This window comes from Salvelinus sp. IW2-2015, linkage group LG35 (assembly GCF_002910315.2).
Source record: "Salvelinus sp. IW2-2015 linkage group LG35, ASM291031v2, whole genome shotgun sequence".
Taxonomy (NCBI): Eukaryota; Metazoa; Chordata; class Actinopteri; order Salmoniformes; family Salmonidae; genus Salvelinus; species Salvelinus sp. IW2-2015.
The window spans coordinates 10,100,678-10,116,013 of NC_036874.1; the positions used below are offsets into that span (position 1 = coordinate 10,100,678).

Consider the following 15,336-nt stretch of genomic DNA (forward strand, 5'->3'; position numbering starts at 1 on the left):
TGGTTTTGTGTCTGGCGGTCAGTATTGATAGCATCTTCCGTTAATTGAACGTTTCATGATGTATCCAGATTACCAGTGTATATATTTCATTGTAGAAGTATTGGCATGATAAAAGATGAGATACAACTAGTATCATGTTAAAAAGGAATCAACCATGCCTAGCTGGAACTGACAAGCATAACATGTTTTGGCATACCGTTTTTTAATTTGGATTCGAACACAGATGATTAAAGTGATTCTACAGCGTTGAATTACAGAGTAAATCGGGCCGAGGGTTTTATGGGATTTCTGTTGGTTGCATTCTGTTGCGAGGCAGCACTCTAGCTGTCGGGCCATTCGCCACATGAGTGTAATGCAGAGGGGCTAGTGGTAGATTCTCACGGCACCGCACACTAATGCATCCCAGATTCTTGAACAGATGAACGCCAAATACTCAGTGATCAAGAAATCTACCGACGTACTGCAGATTTATTAGAACTCTCGGTCGCACACAGGATATTATTGCAATACCGGAAGCGATTTCATGTGTTCATGTCATGTGTATTGAGACTCAGATAGATATGCTCTGCATGTAATGGATGAGTGTTTCCCATATAGAGCGAGAGAGCTCTATTACTGTTCATAATTCGCCAGGTATTCGGCTATAGGCCATATATGCGTGAATTTGTAGTCGTGGGTTAGATTATGGCACCATGACAAAAACAAGATATGTTGGTGCTTTGTTCCGTCTTCTAACGTCTTTAGCGACTTGATTAAGATTTTGAGCATGGCACATTCATTCCTGATAAATGGTTAAGCTATCTAATATTCACATCCTAGACTAGCATTAAAAATCATGTGCATTTTAGAGTGGCTTTCTAATTGATTACTTTATTACCCCTTGCACAGTTTTTTTGGCCTGCTTCCGGGTGGCGCTACGTCAGTCTCTTGACTTGGAGAATAGGATCTGCTATAAAACATCTCTAGTCATCCATGACCAAAGCAGGATGTAAGGGTGAGCGATCTCCCTTGAACTAAACCTGGCCATTCAAGTGTTGATCAGTCGATATCCTTAACCTAGACAGCCTCTCTCTGTCTCAGTCCGATTGCTGTGGCCTCGGCTCTGCTCTCCACTCCACTGCGTCTAATGAGAAGACTGTCCGTCAGTCCTGAATTGCTCAGGCAGCCTCCACAAAGCACCACAATCCCTGTGCTTGGTGGTGTGGGGTGGGGGGGTGGCCGGGTAACCTTCCAGTCGTGGCACTGGTACTTTAACTATTGACTTAGCCTTTAACCAGAGGTCCGTGTGTTGTCAAAGATCTACACAGAGTGCGGCAGAGTGGATCCTCTGCCATCTGTCTCATTCATTATCTCATCTGGGCTCGAAAAGTGATCGCCTCAAAGGACATGAAAGAGTCCCTTGTATTCTGTGTGCTTAAAAGGATCACACATCTGCCACAGTGGGAGGTGTCTTATTTTTTATTAGTTCATTATTAAGCTCAATGAGGTTTTCACCTTGAATCATGTTTAAGTGTAAGACACTTGATTTAAATGGTTATTTTTCCGTAAGTATTGAAAATGAAATTCCTACAGCTAAAACTGTGGGGTTCAAAATGGCACACTGTAGCAAACTCTTTACAACGAAATTATAAACCAGTAGTTCTCGTTGGATAATTTCACATACAAACCTTCCCATTTTGACTTCACTCTTTCTTCTGTTTCGGGCCTTATGACATGCCATTAAATCGCAATTTACCTCTGGTGCAGGGATGTGTAGATGAGTAAATAACTTCTTCCCCTACCACATAAAAACATTTCTCCTCTTGTGTCTGGTGCAACTAATTTTCTCCGATGAACAGTTGCGTGGTTACCATCACCCACCTAAGCAACATTCAGAACATTTCTTCATACAGATTCATTACAGCTAGCGATTAATAGGCACATCTGCCCTTGTTGCAATGCACGGACACTGAAATATTTGCCCAACATAGTCTCCAGATGCTATGCTAATCATTTCAATTCATACCAGTATTAAAAACAGATTTTTCGTTTTGGCCTCCAGCAAATAAGTCCAGATTTGATGCTCTATGGGCAAAAAAACAGCTATTGGAAAAAAATTCAAGTCCCGTTAACTATTAAAAAAGGCTTGAACAGTTGCTTTAGAAAAGAAAAAAAAATAGGATAAATGAGTGAAATCTGAAGGTTGACCTACAGAAAGAGGAAGTGCTAGTCCTTTCATTCTATTTGTGGAGACTTGATCCATTCTCATGGCATGCACTGAGCCAGACACTTTTGGATACTCAAGTCCGCTTATTGAGTTATTATATTGTGTGAGAAAGCATTAACTTGCTAGTCCATTTCATTCTGACATGGCCATCGGGAAACGTCCAGTCACAGATTATTGGTGCTGTCAAGATGAACAAAGCGATTGGGACTTGCTAGTCATGCAATTTTTCCTGTGCTGCTGCAAGTCCTGCTCCCAATCTCTGTGAGCGGTCTGTGTGGAGCAGTCGTCTCGGTGTGGTGTGTGTGCTCTATGTGCCCTGTGGGTTGGTCCGATGTTAAAGTCATGGACAGTAATGACATAAAATCTGAGGAATTGCCTCATTTGTCCTGGATTCTGATCTGGTTCGGGTTCCAGACAGTCTTCTAGTTGGGGAGGGTGGAGACTTAATTGAAATTACATTAATTACCAGACTATCCAACGAGATGTGACCCGTCACCCCCAACTCAACATACTACTCATCTAATGAAAGGACTTCAAGATACAAGTTACATTTTTTGTGTATTATTGTATGGAATGACAAAGTTAAATTTTCTCTATTTGTTGAAAGTGAGAATCCTCAATCCAACTAACAAAACTGGTTTATTTCAATGGGATTGATGATGATATTGCCTTTTGAATGTTGCACATTTTGGGGTTAAGAATGTTTCAGATTTTCTTTGGCAGCACAACCAAGATAGCTGAAGTGATAATCATTGACAGAACTAAAACTCAGGCTAAAAAGAGCAACTGAGGATCTTCCAATCTCTGTTCATTAACTTGGTCAGAAACTAGCATTTGCCTCCTCGCTCTCTTGCTCACTTGACTCAAGGACTGCTACTTTAGGCTACGCTGTCAGTAGCCGGTTTGTCAATTCCAATGCCCTGAGTTGCTAAAACATATTGACTGTTTCTGTTTCGAGCCGCCGACCCAAAAGACACACTATGAGGTGGAGGTCAACCATCCTGACCACCGGGCTCTGTTTTCGAAGGGAGGGTCTTTTCCTGACATCGCCTTCACACCCGACTACCCTTCCAAACCACCAAGGTCAGCACCCAATCCGCCACCTGTGACCACAAATGTTTATAGCTTAGTGCCAATTGTGCTGCTCTCTTCTGTGTGGAGAACTCTTGCTTTAATGTAATTTCAACAAGCTACATGATTTTCTGGAAATCTGTGTGCCTCCAAGCCTCTTAACCAGTTCATATTTTCATTCATTCTTTATTAAGCCTTTTCATGAAACATACCTGTGGGTATTTGCGGTTGGTTGATGGTCATTATCAAGTGTATGAAAGGCTTTTGATAATCTCTTGTCTTCTGATACCCAACTTTCCTCTCACTGCTTTCATTTTGATTTCTGACTCTCTCTCATTTTTGTCTGTTTCCCCCCCCGGTCTTTCATTCTCTCGTTTTTGTCTCTGTTTCTCTCTGAGCTGGGTAAGAAACAAGCTCTGCTGTTGGACAGCAGACTCAAACAATCCACAGGCTCAAGCTCTGCTCCGTGTAGCCAGAGGGCCTCAAGTGTTTGTCCCACTGTGATCTGGTAGCCAGTCCTTCCGTCACTACTAGCACATGATACATGCTCCATTGGAGTTTTTGCTGTATTACTATAGACTCTACCAGAGCTTTTTTCAGCCCCTAACTGAAACTCCAGTTTGAACAACTTGTGACAGATTGGAAGTATAAGATTCAGTTTGTTAGGTGAGTGGGCAGAAGAGGTGCACCATTGTGGGTTATTTATAATGTTCCTGTTCTCGGTGTGTTCAGAATGCCAAAGGCCTCATTAGAAGTATTCTCTGCAAGGTCAGGGTCAGTCTGTCCAGATGTTGGTGATTGGAGACCTGGGTGTGTCAAGTGTCAGCCTAAACAGATGTCAGACTCACGTCAATCAAGAAACATGATAGTAAACTTAACAGGATGTTTGTGTGGATGTTTCTTGTACAAAGATTTGACTCAGCACATTTGAAAACCAAATAAAGTAATTTTACCCCTTATTTGAATCCCCTGGTGAAAGTCTTATGGGAATGATGTTTTCCTCTAACTAAATATGTAACCGGTTGTTAGCGAGATTAGAGATGGGCATGGGTTTTTTTTGGGGGCATTTCATGACAAATTATATTATAAGGTTTTCTGATATTGGTAAATGCACCATGCTCCCCCTTTTGGCCTATATTAAAAGCTAAAGGAAATTAAATTCTTGTTATTTGTTATGGTATATAAGTCTTGCAGCCGTGTTTAAGGTTGTCAGCCATGCTGCCTCAACGAAGAAATTACACACACTTGCTAATTTTATTTTTCCCATTAAGACTATTCTACTGTCGTATTGATGGCTGGAACCAGGGGTCTAAACTAAAATGCTTTTAAATGCTTTCTGTTCTTTTCCTGTACTCACCAGGTAACAGTTCGGACGAGAATCTACCACTTGTACATCAACAGTCAGGGGGATCTCGGACATCCTGGAAGGACAATGGAGCCGCCCCACACCCAAGGTGCGGCGCCATCTGCTCTCTCTCACAGACTGTACGGCAGGTAAGAGACCCGTCAATGTCCACACAGGATCTGCAGGTGTTCTGATTTCAGTTGGTGATCAGGACTGATTTTAAATGACATTTGAGTTTACACTATCCTACTCACAGAGATGGCGATAGTGTTAAACTCACCGCATTAAGCATTATCACCATCTCTGTGTTGTAGGTAATGAACTCACAGCATGAAACATCTACACCACAGAGATGGTGATAAATGTTTCATACTTTAACTGTCTGCCAGCTCTACTAGCGGAGTTCCAGCGTTCCCTTCCCCAGGGACAGTAGCTTCTGTTGGCTGTTGAACCTGTTGATGGATTTAAAATTACCTTTAAAAAAAAAGTCTTATTCATATTTTAATACAAGTAATATAATATTGCTCTAAACTCTCTCTGGGTTCCAAAACATACACCTGGAAATGCTATTCATTAATGCAATGCTCGGGATCTGCATCTTTTTTGTTGTCATTGCAGCGGACCCTCTGTTTGGGGAGCATTGCCGACACAAGACCTGACCAACAGAACGGGAACATGACAGAATAGCCAAGCAGTGACGAAGAATACGCCACATAGATCCCCGTCTGACTTTTCACTGTTCCCCCCCCCCCCCCCACCCACTTGATACCTCTCTACCTCCTCTCCCAGCCTTTCAACGCACACTCACTAAGTGCAACGGTTATAACCTGTAATCCCCCCCTAAACTTTGTATCTACCTTTTCTTTGTAAAGAACTGTCCTTTGTTCTTGTGACTTTGAAAGCTTCTTTTTTTATACAAAGAGTAGATTGGGAATTTATTAGTCCAATATCTGAATGTTGGAATTGTATTGAAAAAATACTATTATTGCTGAAAGCATTGCTCCCTCAAACTATACAGTAGGTATCTGTTTCATATGGCTCCAGGAACAAAATGCAGATTATATACTCTTTTTACTTTACTCTAGTTTCTTGTGTGTTTTAATTTCCTATTCCAGGCATCAATGTTATGGCATGGGGAACAGCGAGGGAAGATTTGCATCAAATGAATGATTCATGCTCTTCTACGCTCTCTGTTGTTGTGTGTACTGTATGTATTTTTCCAAACGCTTTTGGGCAGACCACAGGAAATATAGGTCGGCTTGTGAAAGAGGCAGGACTTGTACACTTTACTGGCTACTCTGCATGGGCAAGGGTGGTTTGTTATGACTTGTATTAATGAGAGCACCAATAAAACGACTGTTTGGCTGGTGACTTATACTCTCTGTTCTGTAAAACTGTTGAACCCTCTGTGTCTGTGACGGGTGTTAAAATGATCATCTCTGAACCTGATCAGTTTTCTGCCTCAGACGACTACACACATTGCCGCTGCCTGTGCATATAATGAACTCTGGAATCAGGGAATCAGTGAAACCAGGGTAAAATAACTACAGAGCAGAAAGAAACTGCATTCGACAGTCTAGGTGTAGAGGTGCGACATGAACATAGACATATATGAACCTCTCTCTCAACCCTGACTTGGTGAGAGTCAGTGATACTCCAAATTTTATCTTGGCCCTCATCCGACGTGCTTGTTCCGTGCATATTTTTTAAATGTATGATATCAAAATGTCATATTCAGTTACCATACCTAATACTTGAATGATCCCTGTGGCCGATTAACCTTCATCATAGTAGCGTACGATATGGATTCCATTGCAACGCGGCACTGTCGTTCCACAGAAGCGATACGGGCCCGAACGGAAAGCTCAGGCAGTGGGAGATCCAGACACAAAGGAGTAATTTGCTACTTGCGTAACGTTACTTTTAAGATGAATAGGTCTCATGATTATTAACAATACATTGACGTTCTGGTGTATTCAACTTGTTTTGTATTGGTGAAAGACGGCTAGTTAACGACTCGACGAGACACATTTTTGGTGACACTGCCTGGCTCAGAAATAATCTAACTGTTAGCTAGCTCAAGCTAGTAACGTTAGGTAGCTAAGCTAGCTTCACTGTATGATGTAACGTTGTTTGCCAAATACTGCTAGCCAACTAACGTTAGCCAAGTTAAAATATCTCAGAACGTTGAAAGTTGAGGTGGGCGTGAACTTATGTAACACAGTATTTTGCGACTTTGGCTACGGTCTGGAACGTCAAAACGTCGGCTAATAGGCGGGGCGAAGAAAAATTAGGTCGACGTTTGAGGACGTTGCGTTAACTAGCTAGCTAGATGGTTATGCTACCAGCTGTTAATGTCCACTAGTTAATCAAACTAGTCAACCAGTGACTTGGCGACAAGCAGTTGCAACGTAAACTACTTTTAGGCGAACTCACTAGCAAAATGCCTGTTCCTCTTCGTCGCGAGAGACCTGTTAATGTACACACAGCATCAATGTGTGAGATTCATTGTCTTAACGTTTCAGGTCTCCCGAGCGAATAGGCTATAGCAAAAACTCCAGACCAGAGATACTAGCTAAAGGGCTAACATTAATTACTGTGAAGGAGGCCGAGAATGTTTCCATCAAATGGTGGTTGCCACACAGACTAACTAGCTGTTGTCACCACCATGGTTCCATTTGTTCCTCTGGGGCGCTTTTATTATTAGCTGACGGTAAATTAGTTACATTTTCACATATCATTGATCTATTACATTTGGGGAATAATGGAGGCTTGCCATATCAGGGCTGTCCAACATTGTTTGCGCAACCATCCATAATCACAATATTATTGCCAGGGGTGGCAGCAGCCAGTTACTTCTATTTCAACTGAGCACTAGCCAAGCAGCAAGCTGTATGGGACTCCCTAACCAGTGGTTCCAACCAGGGACTTTGCCTATCCACAGAGGTACTTGAAGGCTCATGAGACCATAGGCCTACTGGTAAAATGCACGTGAGGGGTACTCTGGGCAGAGCAAATTCTGTGGTGGTACAGTGACCGAAAAGGTTGGAAACCACTGCCGTAACCTAACGTAGCAGGTGTAAAAGCTAAGTTGAATAAACTCTATCCCCGAAAACCAGATGCATCAGGTTGTTGGTATCTCGTAAGCCTAGGGACTCCCTAAAACATGCCACTCGAGTACAGCTATAACCAAAAGTGACTTTTCCTAGCAGGTTAGGAGAGCATTTCACTAAACCTTTTCCTAACCTTAACCTAATTCTCCTAACCAGCTGTGTTAATTCTCCTAACCTGCTGCGCTACGTTTCCTAACCTGCTTGAAAAAGTCACTGGTCGTAGCTGTGTTGAAGTGGCTTGTTTTTAGGTAATCTCAGCAAGCTATGTTGAGGTAGCTGTTTTTTCCTAGAACGTCTAAGGTGCTCTTCATAACTTAACGTAACTTCATTTTGCAAATGGCTTGAAAGCAATTCATTTGTCAAAGCTACTGCTTTTTTGTTCTTCAACTGCTGCATCACGATCGCATTGTAGGTTCCTGCTAATTTCTTGTCCAAACCGTATGGCGGATGAGGATTCGCGGTGTCAGCACCAGCTCTTCATCTTCTTCCTCCAATCAAAACAAACCGAAGGACACACTCTGCAAGAAACGGGAGAGCAAAGCCAGTATAGCAAGACTCCAAGCTGCTATCCACCAGCGCGAAAGGTAACACCCAAAACTCAATGAAATATGGGCTGGTTGTCACGACACAACACCAACACAAGTGACATTTAGTCGAGGGGTGTTAATCTCCTAGATGATTGTAGCTAGCACTAGGTATTCTCGGTCTTTATTTGTGTTTCAAAATATTTAGCCTCACTGTATTCGACCATGGCTGTGAGAAAACAAAGGTGTGTAAAGGTATGGCTGGGCAATCAATGATTGATCTGAAGGCATGTATGTTTGTTTCTGCAGGATTCAGAAAGAGCTGGCAGATATCACGCTGGACCCTCCGCCAAACTGCAGGTTGGTTTTATTTGAGCTCATCTTCTCTGTTCTAATCCGTCCACAGTGTCTTTCGTATTGCCATGGTCAATACCTACAGGCGACTCTCCAAACAATAATGATTTGATCACTTATTCATAAAGGCTTGCATTACTTTCTGATTTTTCTCATGTCCCATATGCTGATAAAATAAAGCTGCACTTTCTATTTTGATCAAAATGTTTTGACTTGAAATGCCAGGCTGGATTAAGATGGTGGGGAAAAAGGTGTTTAGAAATCAACCGATTATGATTTTTCAATACCGATTTATTGGAGGACCAAAAAAACCGATACCGATTAATCGGACAATTTTTATATATATATTTGTAATAATGACAATTATACAATACTGAAAGAACAATGAACACTTATTTTAACTTAATATAATACATAAAATCTATTTACTCTCAAATAAATAATGGAACATTCTCAATTTGGTTTAAATGATGCAAAAATAGTGTTGGAGAAGAAAGTAAAAGTGCAATATGTGCCATGTAAAAAAACATTTTTTTAAACGTGTAAGTTCCTTGCTCAGAACATATGAAAGCTGGTGGTTCAATACTCCCAGTTAAGAAGTTTTAGATTGTAGTTATTATAGGAATTATGGCGTGTCGACTATTTATCTCTATACCATTTTGTATTTCATATACCTTGGACTATTGGATGTTCTAATAAGCACTTTAGTATTGCCAGCCTAATCTCAGGAGTTGATAGGCTTGAAGTCATAAACAGCGCTGTGATTCAAGCATTGCTAAGAGCTACTGGCAAACGCAGTAAAGTTTGAATGAATGCTTACGAGCCTGTTGCTGCCTACCACCGCTCAGTCAGACTGCTCTATCAAATCATAGACTTAATTATAATATAATAAACACAGAAAGATGAGCTGTTGGTCATTAATATGGTCAAATTTAGAAACTATAATTTAGAAAACAAAAAGTTTATTCTTTCTGTGAAATACGGAATCGTTCCGTATTTTATTGAACGGGTGGCATCCATAAGTCTAAATATTGCTGTTACATTGCACAACCTTCAATGTTATGTCATAATTTGCCATACTAAAAGTCTGGCAAATTAGTTCGCAACGAGCAAGGCGGCCCAAGCTGTTGCATACACCCTGACTCTGCGTGCAATGAACGCAGAGAAGTGACACAATTTCCCTAGTTAATATTGCCTGCTAACATGAATTTCTTTTAACTAAATATGCAGGTTAAAAAAAATATATACTTCTGTGTATTGATTTTAAGAAAGGCATTGATGTTAGGTTAGGTACATTCGTGCAACGATTGTGCTTTTTTCGCGAATGCGCTTTTGTTAAATCACCACCCGTTTGGCGAAGTAGGCTGCGATTCGATGATAAATTAACAGGCACCGCATTGATTATATGCAACGCAGGACAAGCTAGTTAACCTAGTAATATCATCAACCATATGTAGGTAACTAGTGATAATGTGAAGACTGATTGTTTTTTATAAAATAAGTTTAATGCTAGCTAGCACCTTACCGTAGCTGCTTGCTGCATTCGCGTAACAGGTGGTCAGAATGCCACGCAGTCTCCTCGTGGAATGCAATGTAATCGGCCATACTTGGTGTCCAAAAATGCCGATTTACTGATTTTGTTATGAAGACTTGAAATCGGCCATGCCGATTAATCGGTCGACCTCCTATTAGAAATCTACATGAAGCTGAATTTTACATCTCCCACGTTATATTGGATCAGCCTTGTAGTCATCACTCCCTAGATGATTCCCACTACATGTTCAGCATGTACCAAGGATAAAGGCTGATCTGCTCTGAGGGAATCAATATGGGTCATGATACAGAGGCACGTCATCAGGGATTGGTTGTGAATGGAGGCTGCTTCTTTGACGCTTGAGAGAAAATGTACTGTTCTCTCAAGCAATATAAAGCTGTGTGGTCACCAAGTGAGTATAACCCCAAGGGATAATAGGCTCTAAACAGTTTGACAGACACGTTTTTTGCAGGTGCAGTAGTTTAAAGGGACAATCGATTCATCCATTTTGGGACTTCTGAATTAATTACATGTACCCATAACTTATTCTATGAGCTTAGTTCAACTGTTGTACCCCATCAGAACCCAAAATATATACGGTTGTTTCACTCCAATGGTTGTAAACAAAGTAAATGTTAACCATGTTTTGAGGCTATATAGTGATTGTTAAAACTAATTTTGAAATCATATATGGTCAGTCTCAGCATCCATTGCTCTGTCTATGAATTTGAGTGGTTACATTTCTCTGGCCCTTTTAGCTTTTTACATAAACGGGTGGGGAGAATGCATTGTCATTTTTGCAACTGCCGATTTGCAGCTTTAAGTTATCTGTCCCTTGTGGCAATGAGACAAAGTACACACACACACAAGTGATCTGAGCCACAACAATAACAAAGAACGTTGTCTGGTTTACACCAATTAGGGAGACTGTTCTCCTTTGGTTTTCCTGGTGGGTAACGACAAAGGAGTGGGCTAAAGCACTTACAGATCTGTGACCAGGCTAATAGTTTAAAATAATCTGTAACTTTATCTCATTTAATACCAGCGCTGGTCCCAAAGGAGACAACATCTATGAGTGGAGGTCAACCATCCTGGGACCACCGGGCTCTGTTTACGAGGGAGGGGTCTTTTTCCTGGACATCGCCTTCACACCCGACTACCCCTTCAAACCACCCAAGGTACTAGGCAATCGTCAGTTACCAGTCACTACTTACCCTCTACACTACAAAATGGTCATCTTGGTTTAGTCCCACGCAATGAATGGGACAGATTTACTTAGCATTAATTAGCTTGTTCTTCAGGGTATACACAGCAAAAAATGCGACCGGCGATGACGACAGTGTTTCTGTCATATTACGCTGCTGCTAAATTGTTGCCGCCACAGCAAAAAAAAAGAAAAAACTAAAAACGATACTCCTACCGAGACTCACTTTCCAGATGCTAGAGAGCTATTTACATGTGTGCCTCTGTTTGTGTGTATTGTGTGTGTGCCAGTGCGAGTCGGGTCATTTCCAGAGGAGAAGGAGAGACAGGTAGCCTATGCAATTTGATACATAACAACAACACTAACTAAGACAATTTGAAACATAGCTTGTAGCTTGGCTAGTTAGCTCACTAGTTAACTTTTCCGTTCTATGTTTAATTCCATGTGCTAAAAACAAATCCATAAAAATATGCTCAAATGAAATTCTATTATATTTGGATTGTTTTGTCACATTTGATCATTTCATTACAATATGGAATTGTTGCAAGGAAACAAAACACTTAACTTTTTTTTATACATGTGGTCTGGTTGTGAGGCCGGTTGGACATACTGCCAAATTCTCTAAAACGACATTGGAGGCAGTTTATGGTAAAAAAATGAACATTTAATTCTCTGGCAACAGCTCTGGTGGACATTCCTGCAGTCAGCATGCTAATTGCACACTCCCTCAAAACGTATTTGTGGTGTTGTGTGACAAAACTGCACATTTTAGAGTGGTCTTTTATTGTCCCCAGCAGAAGGTGCACCTGTGTAATGATCATGCCGTTCAATCAGCTTCTTGATATGCCACACCTGTCAGGTGGATTGATTATCTTGGCAAAGGAGTAATGCTCACTAACAGGGATGAAAACCAATTTGTGCACAAAATAAGCTTTTTGTCCGTATGGAAAAGGTGTGGGATTTTTTATTTCACCTCATGAAACATGGGACCAACACTTTACATGTTGCGTTTTATATTTTTGTTCTGTATAGATTTTGATCTAGAGTCTCTAGCCTTGTTATTGTGTTTAATATGCACATGGCATGTATGTTTTCTACTTTTGTTTTTCCTCAAGGTAACGTTTCGGACAAGGATCTACCACTGTAACATCAACAGTCAGGGGGTGATCTGTCTGGACATCCTGAAGGACAACTGGAGCCCCGCCCTCACCATCTCCAAGGTGCTGCTGTCCATCTGCTCTCTGCTCACAGACTGTAACCCAGGTAAGATATCCATCGGGGAGCCTAATTGGCTTCCTTGTCCCCTTGTTTCTCTTTAGATCTGCATCTGTCCCAGGCTGGAAATATGATACCAGAAAAAATATGAGTATTCCTGACTCTCGAGAAGGGTCAAATTGAATCTGCAGGTAACATGGTAAATAGCAAATACCGGTCCATTTCTTTGGTGTCATTTTGTGCTCAGATATGGATGACTTTTTAAAAAAGTTATCACTTTGAGGCCCACACATAATGCCTTATATTGCATGTATAATTCCTTATGATACCATTACAAGGTGGCATAACTCATAAGTAGCAAAGTAATTGTTTCAAGATTCACCACCCTCCTCTAACTGTTATTTCCCTCATGTTGTTTTTCACTTTTAGCTGATCCCCTGGTTGGAAGCATCGCCACCCAGTACACGACAAACAGAGCCGAGCATGACAGAACAGCCAAACAGTGGACGAAGCGGTACGCCACATAGGCCCATAGAGCACAGCCGTGTGGGGGGGATTTCTATTTCAGATTTTTAGTACTTTATTGTCTGGTATATTTTTTGGTTCCTGATTAAGTTATCTGTGCAGATATGAAAATAAAGAAAAACAATGAAACAATATGTAACGTCATATTTTATTACTCTCCGTAGGATACTCCACTGCTTAGCCTATTGCTAATCTCCTGAAATATAGTAGGCTGTCCCTCAAATAAAATGCAGAAACAGTGCCATAAAAACATGGATTTCACCTTTTAATATGGAACTAAAGTACAGTTGTACCACAATAGCTACAAATCTAAGTACTTTTTTACACAGTTCTGTTGTCCATGTTTTACTTTTAATAGCATTTAGTTATTGCAAAATAACATGGTAATCTCTCACTTGAAAAGCCAATGGAATTTGGTGCTAAAGGAACAGTGTAAGCTCATATACATACCGAGGGTGCTTGGTTATGGTCATGAAGGATTAGTGATAAATTGCCTCTACTGCAGTGTATTCAAAAAGTATTCAGACCCCTTAACTTTTTCCACATTTTTTTTACGTTACAGCCTTATTCTAAAAGGGATTACATTGTACCCCCCCCATCAATCTACACGTAATACCCCATATTGTCAAAGCAAAAACAGTTTTATAAAATAACAAAAATTAAACCTTATTAAAAAAAATAACTCACATTTATATCAGTATTCAGACCCTTTACTCAGTACTTTGTTGAAGCACCTTTGACAGTAATTACAGCCTTGTCTTCTTGGGTATGACGCTACAAGCTTGGCACATGTTTTTGGGGAGTTTCTCCCATTCTTCTCTGCAGATCCTCTCAAGCTCTGTCAGGTTGGATGGGGCATCGCTACACATCTATTTTCAGGTCTCTCCAGAGATGTTCGATCAGGTTCAAGTCCGGGCTCTGGCTAGGCCACTCAATGACATTCGGAGACTTGTCCCGAAGCCACTCCTGCATTGTCTTGACTGTGTGCTTAGGGTCGTTGTCCTGTTAGGGGACCCGTCACCCCAGTCTGAGGACCTGAGCAGGTTTTCATCAAGGATCTCTCTATACTTTGCGCCGCTCATCTTTCCCTCATCCTGACTAGTCTCCCAGTCCTTGCCACCCCAAAACATCCCCACAGCATGATGCTACCACCACCATGCTTCACTGTAGGGATAGTGCCAGGTGTCCTCCAGACGTGACGCTTGGCATTCAGGCCAAAGAGTTCAATCTTGGTTTCATCAAACCAGAGAATCTTGTTTGTTATGGTCTAAGAGTCCTTTAGGGGCTTTTTGACGGGCTCTCATGTGCCTTTTACTGAGGAGTGGTTTCTGTCTGGCCACTCTACCACAAAGGCCTTATTGGTGGAGTGCTACAGAGATGGTTGTTCTTCTGGAAGGTTCTCCCATTTCCACAGAGGAACTCTGGAGCCCTGCCAGAGTGACCATCGGGTTCTTGGTCAAGGCCCTTCTCCCCAGATTGCTCAGTTTGACTGGACGGCCAGTTCTAGGAAGAGTCTTGGTGGTTCCAAACTTCTTCCATTTAAGAATGATGGAGAGCACTGTGTTCTTGGGAACCTTCAATGCTGCAGACATTTTTTAGAACCCTTCCCCAGATCTGTGCCTTGGCACAATCCAGTCTCGGAGCTCTAGGAAAATTCCTTCGACCTCATGGCTTGGTTTTTGTTCTGACATGCACCGTTATCTGTGGGACTTTTTATATAGACGGGTATGTGCCTTTCCAAATCATGTCCAATCAATTGAATTTACCACAGGTGGACTCCCAGGTTGTAGAAATATCTCAAGGACGATCAATGGAAACAGGATGCACTTTCTTTTGTATGAATTAGCAAAAATTTCAAACAACCTGCTTTCGCTTTGTCATTATGGGGTATTGTGTGTAGATTTATAAGGATAATAAGGCTGTAATGTAACATAATGTGGAAAAAGTGAAGGGGTCTGAATACCTTCCAAATGCACTGTATGTACAACATGCCAATGTGGCTTTGCAGCAGTCCAATAAGTGGCTGTTTTACCCTTCCCAAAGAACAGCTGTTCTAAATGGACGTGAAATGATTTGAATGAAACTACAAAAACTTTGGGCCCTGAGGTTTAAACCATGAAATTAATAACCGGTATGGCAATATCTGATTAGGATAACTCTTGGTTTTGTATTTATTTTTGTTGAAAATGGATATAAGCATTTTAGAAGCACTCTCTGTTGGACAATGTTTTAGATGCTCGGTTGA

The 15,336-nt window shown here is 41.3% G+C and overlaps 1 protein-coding gene across 2 annotated transcripts in view; it reads left to right on the top strand.

The window, feature by feature from the left end:
• The window catches only part of LOC111958845 (ubiquitin-conjugating enzyme E2 E1), a 44,882-nt gene extending 31,657 nt beyond the window's left edge, over nt 1–13,225 (top strand). The window contains exons 1-4 of one of the 2 annotated variants that reach the window (XM_070437255.1): nt 8,534–8,619; nt 11,193–11,325; nt 12,467–12,614; nt 12,996–13,225. In XM_070437255.1, the coding sequence (XP_070293356.1) occupies nt 8,549–8,619; nt 11,193–11,325; nt 12,467–12,614; nt 12,996–13,093 (450 nt within the window). In that variant the 5' untranslated portion in view covers nt 8,534–8,548 and the 3' untranslated portion in view covers nt 13,094–13,225. Of the gene's footprint in view, nt 1–8,533; nt 8,620–11,192; nt 11,326–12,466; nt 12,615–12,995 lie in introns of those variants that run through there. The other variant, XM_070437256.1, reaches the window with a different exon arrangement.
• The last annotated feature ends 2,111 nt before the right edge of the window (nt 13,226–15,336 follow it).